Genomic DNA, 16,856 nt, shown 5'->3' with positions numbered 1-16,856 from the left:
AGGGGACCTATGAAGGAAGAAGAGTTAGGAAAAAAATCCTACTCCTGCAACAGTAGGGGAAAAAATACCAAAGCAAGACTAGAGACACTGTTGGTTGACTACACAAAAAAATTGGAAACTATTATTTCTGCCAAAGGAAGCATTACAAAATACCAACAGAAAGGACAGTCAAACTTCTGCACCTGCCATATTATTATTATTAATTTTCTCTCCTACCTTTATTATTTTTATAAATAACTCAAGGCGGTGAACATACCTAATACTCCTTCCTCCTCCTATTTTCCCCACAACAACCACCCTGTGAGGTGAGTAGGGCTGAGAGAGAGTGACTGGCCCAAGGTCACCCAGCCGGCTTTCATGTCTATGGCACGACTAGAATGCACAGTCTCCTGGTTTCTGGCCCGTTGCCTTAACCACTAGACAAATGCACTTGAATGGTAAGTATGCATTCAAATTTACAGAAAGATATAGTATATTTAGTTTTGTCAATGTAGAGATTGTTTCAGCTTCTGTTGAAACTTATAGTTTGATCAAGAGTGTCTAAACTTTGCATACAGCTGCATTAGGTAGTTCATTGTAATAAATAAAAACTCAAATTAATAATTACAGTATTTCATTTATTACAACTCAGCTTCCTTAGTAACAGCATTCCTTAAAATCTAATAGATAATAGTTATCAATATGAATTTCTAGATGTTGCAAACATCACAAAATGACCATACACATATACCTATCACACTATTCCCTCTTGGAGTAAGCAATGTTATGTAAGCACCAAAAGAATTAAGAAATATTAAGCCAAAAAAAGTAAGGTATGAGATAAGAAAATGGCAATTTTTTTCATTAAACAGCCACTATTCTCTTTTACAATCAAAACAAATTTCGTTGTTTTGCAATATTGTACTTTTTCTGTTGCAATTTGAACATTACAACAGGCAGAAAGGAATTAGAGTGCGATATTCATATATGTCATGAAAATGGCTTTAAGGAGCTTAAGGATAATAAACAAAAGAATATGCTCAAAAATTATTAGAGCAGCAGACACAGGCCTACTCCAATCCCTGTAATCTTTCTTATTCTAGTGGGAGAAGTTAATATTTATTTATTTGCTGGTGTTTATATGCCATTCCAATCCAGCAGGACATGAGGCAAGTTGTGAACTGAACTGTATCTGTTTCTTTTTTGGGGGGGTGGGGGAGTGGCTATTGTTAGATGTAATTCTAGGCCTACAGCTTTCCCCTATTTTGTGGTCTTTAGATATGTTAGACTATACTTCCTATAAATTCTAGCTAGCATGACCAATACCCTCTTTGTACATCAGCCCTGTTAGTCTCTCCATTGTAGGTCACAAATTGTTTTTAGGGAGTTCAGTTTTGAGTTGACTTTTGCCATAAAAAAAAAAAATCCTGGTCAGCCAGATTTTCTCACGAAAATCATTCTGAAAACTCAAACACCATTTCTGCAAACAGATAGCAATCTGTGACAAGAGAACAATCCTGCCCTTCAGAAAAACTCCTAACTTAGAGGCCTGACCTTACATAACAGCCTTGCAAACCAGACAGTTATTAACCCCTGGCATGAAATGTCTCTGTCGAGGAGCAAGTTAAATTGCAAAATGCTCAGAAAACAGGCACCGTGTTGGTACATACTGAGTATGTACAGTCCTTTACTTAAAGGCTATGCTGTAATGTCAGAGTAAAGTAAACTAACAGATCTTGCTCCCTAATGAAGCTATTGCTATTTGCTGAATTGTTTTTGACATAGAAATATGTTTCACAGTTCAAGTGTATCTATACAATAAGCAGGGTAGATATTGTCTTCTTTATCATTCAGTGCCGTCTATTTTGTTTGTGCCTCTATGTGGCAAAAACATTCACAAGTACCTATTGAGTTGTTACAAAGTAGTATGTTTTTCATACTTTATAAAGAAGATAATACAAAAAGAAATTGAATGGCACTCTGTTATAAAGATGTTTTAACAGAAGAGGATGTATGAGAAGGATTTAGCCACAATTTGATGGAGCTGCCCTACAAATTATTTCTGATAACTTTGACAGAAAATGTCTGTATGGGGACTGGATTGTCACCTCTTCTCCAAATGTAGGCAATGTTTTAGTAAATAGTATTGGACTTTAACAGCTAGATGCACTAACGGAATACATTCTGGTGCTCCATTTATAGCTGGATAAAAGCTAGAAGATGATACTGGACAACAATGTACAAGACTGTATGTTTACCACTTTTGAATTCCAACTCAAGTTGTTTACACTATTACAATTGATAATACTGCAATATGATCACAGCCATTGTTTTTTTTTAAGTGCTATGTAAGAAATAGGTGTAATTCACAAGTTCCCACAGACAGTACCTAGTGGAAAAAATATTTCCAAGTTTTAGAATTAACCAGAACTCTTAACATTCTAAAAAGAAAGACAAACACCACATAAAACACATTGTTATAGGAGATAGTTTAACACAGCCTCAGATGCATGATCAACTTATTTCATTTCATTAAAATCTATGTACATATAGATATTACCTTCCTTGTAATGCACAGATTTCAAACCGTAACATACCAACCCCCTAGAAACACGAATTGCTAATGTAGAGCCTGTTGACAAACAATGAGAAATACAGAGAATGAGATAAAGGAGCACAGAAGGAATGATGTATTTCTTGATGACTGTGTTTGTGATTGTTCCAACGAGAATCAGAAAAAGCTAGTTTTAAGTTTAATGGTTGGAGTGGAATGTACTGTGGGTGGTGGTTGCCTGGCAGCTGCCTTTGCTTTGCTTGCTTGACTTGCTCGTACTGCGATTTCCAGCCGTGCTTTCAGTTCAGGAGCTGCTCCCATTACTGTCTTAAATGCATGAGGATAGAGGGGTCCAATGCGGGTTAGGTCTTGGAGGGCAAACTCGTGAAGTTCTTTTGATACCAGGGATGCAGAAGAGAATGCATTTTCATTCAGTAGGTAAGATATGAGAGTAGGAACAAGAAGAGCGAGCAATTGCACTCCTAAGGGAAAAAATAAATCAATTAAAATAATTAAAATTCAAGACTGACAATGTGGGATGTACTCAGAATGTATAACTGTTCATATATTACCATTAGAAAATAAACATTCCAAAGATAATGACAATACATGTCTTCTTGATAGAATTCTGAAATGCCCGGTGGCAGAGAATAGAACAACTATTTTTAGGGCCCTCAGATCATTCAGCAATGTGCTCAGTTCTAGCCTAGAAAATATTTCCCTAAAGTGCTGGTTACTATGGGGACAGTTACAGAATAAAACTACATTTAGCAATATATTGAAGAGGAGGTGACTTTTATAGATATGCTATTTGAATTTGTGACATGAATAAGAAAATTAGAATACCATAAGCTCATATCTCAAATTGATTTCCAACAGATAGATGCTCTCTCAAGTATATGGGGAGGCTCTGCCTTTGTAGATTGCCTTGTTCCTTTTAAGGGAAATATTTATGCTTAGTTGTTTCATGCATTTGTGGACAAAAATATGCCTGTTAAAGTGAAAAAGGTATATCTACCCATCCAAGGAGAGCCAGTTTGGTCTAGTGGTTAAGGCAACAGGCTGGAGACCAGGAGACCGTGAGTTCTAGTCCCGCCTTAGGCATGAAAGCCGGCTGGGTGACCTGGGGCCAGTCCCTCACTCTCAGCCCAACCCACCTCACAGGGTTGTTGTTGTGGGGAAAATAGGAGGAGGAAGGAGTATTAGGCATCTTCGCTGCCTTGAGTTATTTGTAAAAATAATAAAGGGATAAAAATTAAACAAATAAAATAAATAAATAAGTACATATCCATAACAGGATGATAATCTATAAACATGGTAATTTTTATATAGAAATTATTTATTAGAAATTCTATATTTTAGGGCAGTATACTGCAAACTTCATGGGACGCGGTGGCGCTGCGGGTTAAACCGCTGAGCTGCCGATCGGAAGGTCGGCGGTTCGAAACCGCGTGGCGGGGTGAGCTCCCACTGTTAATCCCAGCTCCTGCTCACCTAGCAGTTTGAAAACATGCAAATGTGAGTAGATCAATAGGTACCGCTTTGGCGGGAAGGTAACGGCGTTCTGAGTCGTCATGCTGGCCACATGACCCGGAAGTGTCTATGACAACGCCGGCTCCAAGGCTTAGAAACGGAGATGAGCACCGCCCCCTAGAGTCGGACACGACTGGACTTTACGTCAAGGGAAACCTTTACCTTTACCTTTATACTGCAAACTAGGGACTATTTTTCTCTGATTAAACCAACAGGTATTCTTCACCCTTAAAATCCAAAGGATGTTGTTTTTCCTCAAATAGCTCACAGAACAGATGCTAGACATCTTCCTCAGAATGATATTATCACCAGTTAACTTTGTCTCCCAGAATTTTAACTGCTCTAGATGGCTCTGTGTCAGAATATCCTTGGAATATCACTGCCTCAAAGTTAGGAAAGTGCTGGACAGAGCCAAAATGTGCAGCACAATGTGAGATATGTTCAATTTAGTGTTTCTAAGAATGCTTCAGCTTTTGCATATGTCAAGAATGGTAACTCTCAATCAAGGTACTTACTATTATGTTCCTCACCAAGAGCAACCAGTGTTTCAAGAACTTTAATTCCTTCCTGGATTGCTAAGAGTTCTGTTTTGCTGTTTGGACGGTTCTTCTCCACACTTTTCAGTTTCTCAACCATTATTGGTGCCAGGGAATGTATATATGGGGTAGAGAGGGCACGATTTGTGTGTTGAAATATAGAAAGTAGAAGATGGTAACATTTGGCTTGAACCTAACCGCAATATATAAGTAGAGTTGTGTTAGTAACAATTTGCCATAAATACTTCTTTTAAAAGCCTAACTAGCAGCCACAGTAAGGGGGATTTTTGGAGGGGGTCACATAGCATTAAGCCTATTTTTCCACAGCTGCAACCCAAACCAAATTGTACCCTTCTGCAAATAGGCATAATAATGATAATAATAGTATTTATTTTTATTATTATTTCAGAGTGGCTTATATAGTAAGAAAAATGTTCCTTTTAGATAACTGAACTCAATGCTAATCCCTTTATTCTATAAATCTTACTATTTCCCCCAGTATGAATATACTTAAGCTACATTCCATTAGAATTTCTGGAAAGATTTAAAAGAAAACATTGTAGAACTTGGTTGTTGTTGTTTTAAGGAAGTAGGAAGGAAAAAAACAGGGCATATAAATTGGCCTATTTTTAAATTGGACATTTAGCCACTGCTAATGAGTAACTGTTTATTCCAAAACTGTCCACAATTATGGCTCCTGATTATAAAAGGGAAGTTAAAGCAAAACAATTGTTAATCAGTCTCAATTTAAAAAGCAAAATTTGCAGTACTATGCACATACTAACCAGATGCTGCATAACTGATAATCTGATTTATATACTGATATTCCTTTAAATGTTTCAAGTATTAAAATTATACAGTGTTCCTGCTCAAGTGCAAAACTGTTGCTTCAAGTATGAGATGGGTTGTTGTGAGCATTTTGGATGCATTTTGAACTTAAATACTCATTATAGCCAAGTGCATTTGAAATAATAGGTCCATATACAAAGTGGAATATTGCATGAATTTTCATACATGAAATGTTTCAAACCAAAAATATTTTGCATACCCATTATACAGATGCATACTGTATTCTCATCTAAGGCATTCTAGCCAATATGATCCTTTTTCAACAACATGAATATCAGTGCTTCAATTGAGACAACAATGTTTATCAGATAAATTGGCTTGTCAAATGTTTTATTACTGATCTGAGCTCCTGTATTATTTATCTACTTTTATTAAATTATAAAAAAAAAATTCAATTTCTAATTTTTAGGGTAAGGTATGTCAAGTTAACCAAGCATTCACCAGAAATCTTATTTGTTAGTTTGTTTGATTTTATTCTAAATGATGTGTATGGCTGTCCAACTTGCAAAATACAACTCTGAGCAGCTAACATAGGATTAAAAACAAAACAAGATAAACAATGAATATAAAAGAACCACAGCAATGCATTATAAAAGAACACAGAGGCCAAAACTGCAACATATTCAAAACCTTAAAGCAATTTTCCAGACGGCCTTATCCAACATTCTAACCCAGTGTGCTTGGGAGGAAAATTAATTTTTAAAGCCATATGGAAGGCTAGCAGGGTTGTGGCCATCTGAATCTCAGGGGGCATGCCTCTGGGTCCCATTAGATGTTATAGTTTCATGGAGGTGACCCTTTTGTCAGATATTGTGGGATAGGCAGACTTAATCAGAGATTGACAGTCCTACAAATAACCAGGCCCTGTGTCATGAAGGGCTTTATAGGTGATAACCAGCATCTTGAATTGCACCCAGAAGCCTACATGAAGCCAGTACAGCTCACAAAGTAGTGCTATTACATGAGTCTACTGTGATATGCCCATAACTACCCATGCCACTGCATTCTGGACCAACTGAAGCTTCTGGTATTACATGGTATTCAAGATGAATTCCATGTAAAGTACATTGTATAGCCCAAGCATGATTAAGACATGAATGACTGTTAAGCAGGGCTTCCCAACTCAGGATTAGGCACAACTGGCACATGAGAAGGAGTTGCACAAAGGCTACAGTTGTTCTTCCCTATTCAGATCCCCCTTAGCCTCCAGAACTGGGAAAGAATCTTTATGGCATCACTTGGTTTGCCTGGAGTAGTAGTATAAGTAGTAATATCAGCAGCTTACTGATGATACTTAACTCCCTGCCAACAGTTGACCTCACCCAGCAGCTTTATGCAGATGTTAAAATAGGGGAAGAGAGAGATTACAGGCCTAGGAACACTGAAAAGCAGAGGTCTAAAGCTAGACCTCTCTCTCCTACCAGCATCAACTGGAACTGACCTTGAAGGAGGAAAACCACTGCAACAACATGGTCCCTACTCCCAATCCCCAAAGCCAATGCAGAAGCATACCATGATTGATAGTATCAAAAACCTCTGAGAGAATTCCAAGGCTAACAGAGAATGATCTGATCATGATGTGGTACTGACAGTAACATATATGTAAAATAATATACAAATGGATAAATGCTACATGGTCTACTCACCCAAGGATCAGATGAATTCAGTGCTATTCTAAATCTGTTAATGCAGCCATTCTGTAATGCTTGCACTCCAATGATTTCAGTGCTTGCAGACCAAAGGAAGAGTGTAATAGCCGTAAGCATACTTACTTCATCTAAAGTAGGCTTGGAGGCTTCTGGGGGAAAAAACAAAAAGATGCTGAAAACTTATACCAAATAAAGTTTGGGACAGAGAAATATAACAGCTATTTTCAAGGGTGAGGATGCTGAAAAATATGCAATGTTCCTGATTTCAAAAATAATATAATGTTATACAGGACAATCTATCCAAACATTTTTTTGTGATTAAACAATCATGCTATAATGTAGGTGAAAGTGGTACTAAGGCAGTACATTTTTTGAAAAATAAATTTTGAATGAATTGAACTATAAGAAATTTTAAAAGTGACATTCTACAATGCTTATTGAATTTGGTTTATTTGTCAAATTAATTCCCACTCTTGCTAATAAAGAACAGAATTGCACATGCATGTGAATTCCTTCAGCATATATAGAAAAAAGAAACACTGTAGTCATTATTGAAAATTCTGAACTTTATAGCATTGTTCCATCAAAAAATGTGAATACAATAGTACGTGCCTTGAATTCCATACCCCTTTCAATAAGTCTGAAACATGCAATAAGGTAACATAACTGCATCAGATTCATTTCCTATGACAAACCAGCTAGTTTTGCTTCATTTTAAAAAGGAGCTCCAGTGATTGGATGCAAATTACCTGGCTGAGAGTATTCCAAGATTGAGGCTAGGGTGCTACGGATAAGATTTGTCCACTGTTTATGAATATTCTCATTCATGGTCATTGGAAGGGTTACTATGTTTTTCAATCCCTGAAGTGCTGCACTGACTGGTGGTAGGACCTGATTTCCCACCGTTTTTACAGCAGTATCTTTCAACACTTGTATTATTAGAAATAGGATAGTGGGCAATATAGTCATGGATCCTAAAACATAAAATAACTTTATATCAGATACTTTCAGAATAATGCACAAGAAGCATGATCAATGCCAGACACAAAGTATTCATGAGCAACTACCACCCTGGGCTCTTTTGGTGAAACTTTCCCATTATTTGTGCAGTATATCATCCATCCATCCATCCATCCATCCGATTTGTATGGCTGCCTATCTCATCTAAGCAACTCTGGGCAGCTCACAACAGGTAAAAAACAATCCAATAAAAACAAAAAACCAATATACAAATATATAAAAAACCATCCATAATCAATTTAAAACAAATCATGATCAGCGGCAGAATTCATTCTTACATCAGCTCAACACAGCCATTGTAAAACCTCCCCACCATTGCCAGATCCCCAGGCAAGGCAGCAGAGCCATATCTTCAGGGCTTTCCTAAAGCCTGGGAGGGTTAGGGCCAATCTAAGGTCTGGGGGCAATGATGTTCCACAGGTTGGGCACCATGGCAGAAAAGGCTGTCTTCCTGAGTCCTGCCAGATGACACTCTTTTGTGAAGGGAACCCGTAACATGCCTCTCCTGCCGGTCCTGATGGTGGGTAGATGTAACCAGGGAGAGGCAGTCTCTCAAATTACCTGGTCCCATGCCATATAGGACTTTATAGGTCATAACCAGCACCCTGAATTGAACCTGGGAGCATACAGGCAGCCAATGCAGCTTGGGGAGCAGAGGGGTAACAGGCACAAAACTATCGAGAAGCACACATAACTGCCTGTGCTGCTGCATTCTGTACCAGCTGCAGCTTCCGGATGCTCTTCAAGGGCAGCCCCATGTAAATCACATTACAGTAATCCATTCAGGAGGTGATGTGATGAATGTGTCCCTGAAAGGGGAGGTCTGATGTGGTGGATTTCAGCGCTGCCGCTGATTCTCAGAAAGGAGGGAGCACATTCCAAGGAGTTAAGAGGACTCAGTCTGGACAGCGTTGATGGGAAAGTGAAGAAGTTGAGGGTGGCCCCGCCCTAGAGTCTCCCCAGTTATTTCCCCTCAGGTTAGTTAGGATAGTTTTAGTCTGGCAAGCTTCTGTCTGTCTGGTGAGAGCAATAAAGAACTGGAGTTTTGGATGCACTGACTCATCATTCTTGGGTTGGGCCTGACAGGTGACCAGGGCATGAGTGACTGTAAGCAGAGCCTCCCAGTCCCGGAACAGGTGCAACTGGCACGCAACATGGAATTGCACAAAGGCCCCCCTAGCCACGGATGCCACCTGCACTTTGAGGAGAACCCCCAGACTGTGCACCGGGTCTGTTTGCAGCAGTGCCACCCCATCCAGTATGATTTGAAGTGTGCATGGGTGCACTTGTCAGCAACTCCTTAAAGAAACTACACCATTTTTCTGAAATTATGTATGAACACTGGAAAAGATGTGTTTGATTTAGGGAGGTGCTGACTGATATGATAATGCATGCCCATGCACAGACCAAGTTACTTTTTCTCTTTCAAATCCAGGTCATTGATTAGTCCTGTTAAATATTAACCAATGAAGAAATACAGGAAAGTAGACACACGGCAAAAAAAATGCACATAGGAGACATGCCATAGATAAGTAGTTGTAGAAGGTGAATGTGGTTAATGCCTATTTTTGTAAAGGAGTAATAAAGATTGTTGTAAAGAAAAGGAAATGTCAGAAACTGAAATCAAGGAATCTAGGAACTCTTTAAAAAGAAAAGACTATCTTAAGCCTGCCCAGATGTCTCTAAGACCTCTTTGAATTTCTATCGACATTTTTGTCCGTTCTATCACTAAGCAATGTTCTGTCCATTATTAATTGTCACACCACTTCCTAAACCCTTGTTGCCTCCTTAAACACTCTACATGTGCTTTGTTTTGTTTAAATTTGGGCTTTTCATTTCACTGTAAAGGATTAACATTTTGTGGAACCCACTGATTAAATGAAAGATCTATTGTACTACCAGCTGGGGAACAAAGAGTGGGTAGATCGGACAGGATGGCAACAGTGGCAGCCACGAGACGAGCACTTTCTTCTGGGAGCTGGGTTCTGCTGAAAGTATGACTTGGAGAATCTGACATTTTTGTGCTCAGATGTGGCATGTGTCGCACGAGGATAAACATTAGCAGTTCCATAGCAGCAAATACAAGAGATTTTCCTGGCACAAGACCACCGCTGTCTCCTCCTTCACCCAGCCCACAGCTGTCTTTTTCTTTTGCGTCGTCTTCATCTAGAAAGACAAAAAATGGAGTAAAAAATACAATAATACGAAATTCAAGGCAGACATTTTAGAAAAGGCTATCAAATGTACATGTTAAAAACTAAGTTTAAATGAAGCTGCACAGTGTTCTTGCTGTAATGCAATCAACTGAAATGGAGACTCATTAGTAGTCAATAGCTTATAGATTCTATTTGTTTTTCGTAGAAACTGGTGAAAACAGGATCAGAGATGACAGAAAGTATATGCTATTATCCAAATAAAAATGAGATGGTATTAATACATTCCCTTTTAAATCAGTAAGAGATAAATACTGAGCAAACCACTTTTTTCCTTTGCTTCTATCATAAATTGCATCAATGCATATCTAATTATTCCATTTAGATTAGATTTAGTTTTGTTCTTATTCCCTCTGCACAAGTAAAAAAAAAAAGCAAATAAAGAAAAAATATACCCAAACCTACACATATAAAGCTAAATGTGACAGATTTATTTATTTTTTTCTAGCAAAAAGGGAGAATAGAAAGTTATTCAACATTTTAAGTTGCTTTTCTTATATTCATGTGGTAATTCACCTCATAGCCATGAAGTTCTTTTTGAATGACAATTAAAAAAACATACAGGATACACAAAGCATGAGAGGACATCAAGTCTTTTCATCAACAACCTCCCTTAGAATTCTAAATAGTCTCTCAGCCTTATAACTTGGCATTAAATTGTTTTCTTTTTCAGCTTTCTTATTTTATGCTCTCTTAATTGTTTTGTTAATTTTTTTTAATTTAAAATGATGTGTAGCTGCTATAAATGCTATATTTTAATTAGCTGAGATACACATATCAAAATAAATTTAAAACGCCATACATAAAGGAATACTGCAGCATTTCAGAGCCAAAAGTCTTTTATTAAAGATATTTGTTTTTAATCCTGCAAATGTACCTGGACATATTCTAAATATTTTGTAAATCCCAAAATGAACATCCAGATCCAAGGCAAACATTAGCCAATTGAGCCAATATATGATACACGGGGACATTTTTACATAGCCTATTTCATTATTTCTCCAACCTGGAAATTTGTAGCATGAAAAACAACATGTATCTCTTACTCAAAGTATTCCTTTTTTCTTGTAAATGATCCTGAGCAGCTCTTACAATCTGTTGCACAACTTCTGTAACTAAGAGTTGGACTGAAGGAGGATTGCAGGTCAACAAGAGTCGATGCAGCACACTCAGAAGTTCAACGCCAAGCAGCTTAAAAAAATTAATTGTAAGCAATTATGATAACAGATTTTCAGACAATAAAGACATTTGCAATATGTCCTATTATCCTATTTTTGATAATCTCTTCTAGCCTCTCATTTAATCTGCATTTGAAAGATCGTTCAAAGCAGTAATCATTTTAAGCATATAATTATCAAGGGCATAATTTTCTCAACTTCCAAATATTTAACTTCTTCAACTAATTTTACTTTGATTAGCTTTGTGCACCTATTAAAATGAAACCATTGCTTTTCATTGTTTTTCAATGCCTTGGTTAGCATTTTACTGTTAGAGGTCCAAAACAATGATTTGATATTTGATTCCGTTTTTTTCTTAATAACATCCACTAATATTTCACAAGCATTTCCAGTCCATGAAAATTATGTTTTCCTTTAATTCCATTTTCAAACAGTCCATTCACTTTTCTGCATGCTTAGATGGTACTACAATAATTTGTCTGCAACGTACCTGATCTTCTGCAATATGGGTTCTAGCACAAGAGGAATCTAGTAAAGTGTGCAGTGCTTGCAAACAGGACATAACATGTTCAACAGGCTCTTCTGGTCGAGGAGAACAGAGAAACTGTATGCTAATACCTGGGGAGCAAATTAAATTTATATATTGGTAAAGTGGTATTTTTGCAGATTTTAATGCATACATGAATAGTCCTAATAGCTTTTACATGCAGAAACTGTATAATAAAACTTCAATTTTTAGTTTCAGCAAGACAGTATTTTCACACACTACAAAGAGTTGGATACTCTTGGAAACTAGAATGGTTCTGTTCTAGTACTGCCATAAACCATTAAACTCGTAACACGAGATGGGCCGTGAAGAAATACAATAAATAAACAAACAAATAAACAAATACATAAATAAATAAATTACAGATAGTAATACTGTTATTTGGTAACGTGTGACAAAACAATGGACACACCACAGATTTCTGTAATACAGTGAAAAGCATTACCCAAAATCAAGTGCATTCTATCTTTATTTATTTCTTGCAAAGTTTTGGTGGAAGGTGGCGTTTCTGATGCTGGGTTTAACATTATGGATGTGGCATGCTTTTGTGGAGGTGTTGCTGATGATGCATCTTCTGTTGCTTCACAGGCATTAAACCCTGTACTGTTCAGCCATAGTGCAATCGCATGTAAAATTGGAGTCCATGAATTCCGATAATGCAGTCTAGCTGTATCAATTGTCTCAGGAGTGTAAAATGCTCCACCTGTTAAATAACCATAATGCATTTTTAATATAGAATGGAGATAGTAACAAATATACTATCATTTTTAATATGTTTCTAATATATGCCTCAAGGCACAGATACACCTGATCTATCTTGTCTAGGCTCAGAAGATAAACAGAGTTGGACCTCGTTGGTACTTGGATGGGAGACACTAATGAGTATCAGGCCTGTAAGCTAACCTGATACTACTACTTCCAGGATATTTTTCAACCTGTAAGCTGTTGAAAAATATCCTGGAAGGTAGCAGTGGGAAATCACTATCACACTGTTCTCAAGAAATCTACACAGTTTTGTCAATGTAGTAAACCAGGAGTCAAGCCAAACTCAAGGGAATCTTTACAATACAGGTGGTCCTCCCTGTGTGGTTTCACATATCCATGATAGATAATTAGAGACTTCAGCATATGTGTAAAGATTTTCACTTTCATTGGGTCAGCCCAGTTGCAAGGTTCCAAGTAGCTTTTGTGCGGCAGTTGGCTTTCTCCTTCAGAGCATCTTGCTTGGCTGGTGATGGAGTGAGTTACCCTTTTCATACCACATGGCTCATGATGGTTTTTCTACTCTGTGTAGCTCTGTCATAATCTCGATCCACCGTTGGAAGCTGGTTCTCCAGTTGCCTCAAGATAACCTAGGACAGCACTAGAGTCCGATAGTGTTCACTGTGAGTCACCTACAAGCAGTACTAGCATCTAGTGGAGCCTGGATTGTGCCAATGGATGAAACTGCTGTCTGCAGACTGATTGTACCAAACTCTCAATTGCACTATGGACCACTACTGCTGTTCACAGACTACTCACAGCTTGCTCTGACTGCTGAGTAGTCTGCAAGCAGCACTAGCAGCCAGCAGCAAAATCAAGTGGTCCCTCTTGAGACTGTGAAGGAGCAATGTGGGATGGAGAAGCCAGGATAAGCCATGTTGCACAAATGAGGCTGAATGAGCTGTTCAAAAGAAGAACGCCAAGCACCACAAGAAAGCCACGTGGAGCCCCACAACCCAGCAAGTTCCACTGTGAGTAAGCAAGGAGGAAGAGGAACAAATACAAGTACCTTATGAAAACAAGTGCTGTGGGAGGAAGTCTTGTAGGAAGAAGAGGATGACCAAAGGCGCCAATTCCCATATAAGTAATGGCTTGATATACAGGGTCATAATCTACCCTTTCACATTGGAACAGAACCCTTATAAATATATGCATTTTTGGATTGCTGCTAATACATCTGTGCATATTAGGGGTATAAGACAAACTTCTGTAGCTTATATACAGTCAGAATTCATGACATGACCGTTTGATATGATTCTAGTATATTATACTGATTGTCAATTTATCAGAAAAATTGAACTACTGGTGTCACTTCTGTTTACCAATCTGTTTCATGCATGAGGCCTTGAAGATTAGTGCATGATCAATTCATTTAAAAGTGCTGCATTTGAAAGGGAGATGATATAAAAAATCTTGCTGATATGCCATGGCTCACTCACAAATTGCAAGCACTGAGTAACTAACTTATAAATGGTGTTGTTTTTTTTAAATTCAGGAGTTAGAATGTTTTTTTTCTGCACCTTTCATTTCAGTCCACGTGCTTTTGAGCAAAAGTGATTGCACCCTTGTGTTTTTGCCATGTTCTGTCATATCAGAAATGATAGCAAAGCAAATGTATTGATAAAGTCAAGCCTTCTGCTTTTTACATTTGTAACTGGATTCTGAATAAAATTTGTGCCTTACCATCTGGAGGAAGCTGACTTGCAAATTCAGCTGGTAATGTCAAAAGGGCATAGTCTTTAAGGGCGGCTAACCAGAGACGGCTCAGAGTGGGCAACTCTGGTTGAACAAGTGTTATTAAACTGTCTGGTGGCAGCTCATCTACTGTGCCATAATCGTCATCGTCATCATCTCCTCCATTTTTTACTGCTTTCTTTGGTTTGGTCTCTGCTTCTTTTTTAATCTTCATAGCCACAACATATACCTTTAGATAAGGTGCATGCAACATATTACTAATTGTGTAGAGAATACAAAATGTGTCTTATATATCATTAATGGGGCCTTTTGTATCATAAAACGTATAGTTCATTAAATTATGCAAACAACTAGGTACACTTTCCATTAAATGAAACTCTGTAACAAGATCATTCAATTCATTAAGTTGAAATGGTGAATTGTACAATATGCTTTCAAGATTATTCTGAAAGCTATTTGGGTTCAATACCTTTTTTTCCCTTTAAGTTAACCTTTGCAGGATGCTTTGTGTGCAGTATCAAGAAAAAATTTTTCCTACTGCTCAGTACAATTTGAAATAATGGAGTAGATGCTTAACTCTGATTACTATAAAAAAACTTACAGAGAATTTAGGTGGTGATCTGAATTATTTTAACTAGTACCATTATATATACTATAAATAAAATGTCTAAATACAATTGTAAAACAGTAAAATGTTAGTAATCACATTTTTAATCAGACAAATTAGTTTTACAAGCCCTCTCATATTCATTCTCATCACAATCTAGAAAAATAGACCATTATTTTGCTGATTGTTTTGCATTCAGGTACAAGGCTGAGATAAGAATGTTGTCTTAAGATCAGCCAGCAAGTCTGTACCTGCAATATATTTCACTCAAAAACTTTGCATACCATATCATGCTAGCTCCCAATTACTACGTTTTAGGTGTGCACTGAATTCTGTGGAAGAAATGGACAGCTTTAATATTTCTTAGGAAATTAGCCTAATTTACATGGGCTTAAAGCAAAATGCCATATTTTTCAAAATTGCTGAAGTAGAAATTTTAAATGACAATATATAGGAGAAATTTGAGAGCATAGGATTTATACCATAACATACATTATATAAAGGCAGGGCTCTCCCCCATACCTGTCTTGTTCCTTTATTCTCAAGATCCCCAATGGGTATCAAACACAAAATGCTATATAGCCCATCCAAGATCAAGAATTTGGGAGGGACTGCTCAGTGGGGTCAATAAAAACATGGCTGTAGAGCAGATGAAGTTCAGACACATCTTTGGGCAAAAAAAAATCTCTGCATAATGACTATCTTGTCCTTATGAAAAATCAAATAGGATTCATCTGAATGAAAAACAGAGACAAGCTGGAGTGTTATGCCATGCCATGCCATGCCATGCCATGCCATGCCATGCCAAGTCAGAAAATGAAGAAGACATGTTCTAGAGGCTAATGAGTGACACCAGCATGGATAATACTGGAGATAACTTTTAAGTAGAGGACATACATTAGGGAGGAAACAAGTTTGAAAAACTTTTTTAGAACTGTTTCACGGTTGGGTGAAGAAAAAATAGACCCATCTATTAGGACTACTGAAATTGCCACAGGATTGACCCTTAGCTGAAAGATCATAATCTCCATTCATAAACTTGAAAGTAATCATGTCTAGATGGTCAGTCAAATTGTGGTATAGAGATCTGGTCTGGTTGGGAAGCAAATATTTTCCTGGGAATAATGAAAAAGGTTGATGGCCTAATGATTAGGGAGGCTATCACAGCATCAATAGAATAGCATCAGGTCTGCCCTGAAGGATGTTGGTGACACCCATAGAATCCATAACAACAGAGGAAAGAGATACAAGAAATTTTGGGGCTACTGGAATTAGAATACGCCTCCTAGAGATTAATGACCAAAACCACTTCTGCTGAAACAGGGGAGAATAATTGTTGACACAGATGGTGCAGATCCTATTATTATGTGCCATTACGTGTCCTATTATTAGGGTCCTCCAATAAGAGGACCCTAAAGCAGGAGTCCAGGACTGAAGCATGAAGTTCCTATTTGTGCACTGTCATTGCCAGTGCTTCAAGAAGCCTGACCTATTCTACCCTAAAAGCATGCACAGCTGCTATGAAAGAGAAGGCATAAAATGATATATAGTCACAAGAATCTGGGGAACTGCACCAACATGCAAGTCATCAGTTAGAATGATCTCACTGTTGTCTGGATGAGACTTATCTGTACTGTCTATCACAATCCCAGTAATGGGAGCAAACTTTGCATAAATGATGGTATCCTGAGAAAAGACTGAGCTATCTCAGAATAACAACTGCTCCTGAAAGTA

General features: G+C 37.7%; 1 protein-coding gene across 3 annotated transcripts in view; it reads right to left on the bottom strand.

Annotated features, from left to right (window-relative positions):
- Positions 1–2,451: 2,451 nt before the first annotated feature.
- HEATR5B (HEAT repeat containing 5B) overlaps positions 2,452–16,856 on the bottom strand; it is a 52,606-nt gene continuing 38,201 nt past the window's right edge. For 2 of the 3 annotated variants that reach the window (XM_063305707.1, XM_063305725.1), the window contains exons 27-35: positions 14,504–14,744; positions 12,504–12,761; positions 12,002–12,129; positions 11,380–11,524; positions 10,020–10,286; positions 7,850–8,074; positions 7,098–7,249; positions 4,582–4,795; positions 2,452–3,015 (exon numbers count right to left, since the gene is read on the bottom strand). In XM_063305707.1, the coding sequence (XP_063161777.1) occupies positions 2,711–3,015; positions 4,582–4,795; positions 7,098–7,249; positions 7,850–8,074; positions 10,020–10,286; positions 11,380–11,524; positions 12,002–12,129; positions 12,504–12,761; positions 14,504–14,744 (1,935 nt within the window). In that variant the 3' untranslated portion in view covers positions 2,452–2,710. The remainder of the gene's footprint in view (positions 3,016–4,581; positions 4,796–7,097; positions 7,250–7,849; positions 8,075–10,019; positions 10,287–11,379; positions 11,525–12,001; positions 12,130–12,503; positions 12,762–14,503; positions 14,745–16,856) is intronic. The other variant, XM_063305716.1, reaches the window with a different exon arrangement.

Source organism: Candoia aspera, chromosome 1 (genome assembly GCF_035149785.1).
Source record: "Candoia aspera isolate rCanAsp1 chromosome 1, rCanAsp1.hap2, whole genome shotgun sequence".
Taxonomy (NCBI): Eukaryota; Metazoa; Chordata; class Lepidosauria; order Squamata; family Boidae; genus Candoia; species Candoia aspera.
The sequence above is the reverse complement of the archived record's forward strand: the minus strand, read 5'-3'. Positions and strand labels throughout refer to the sequence as shown.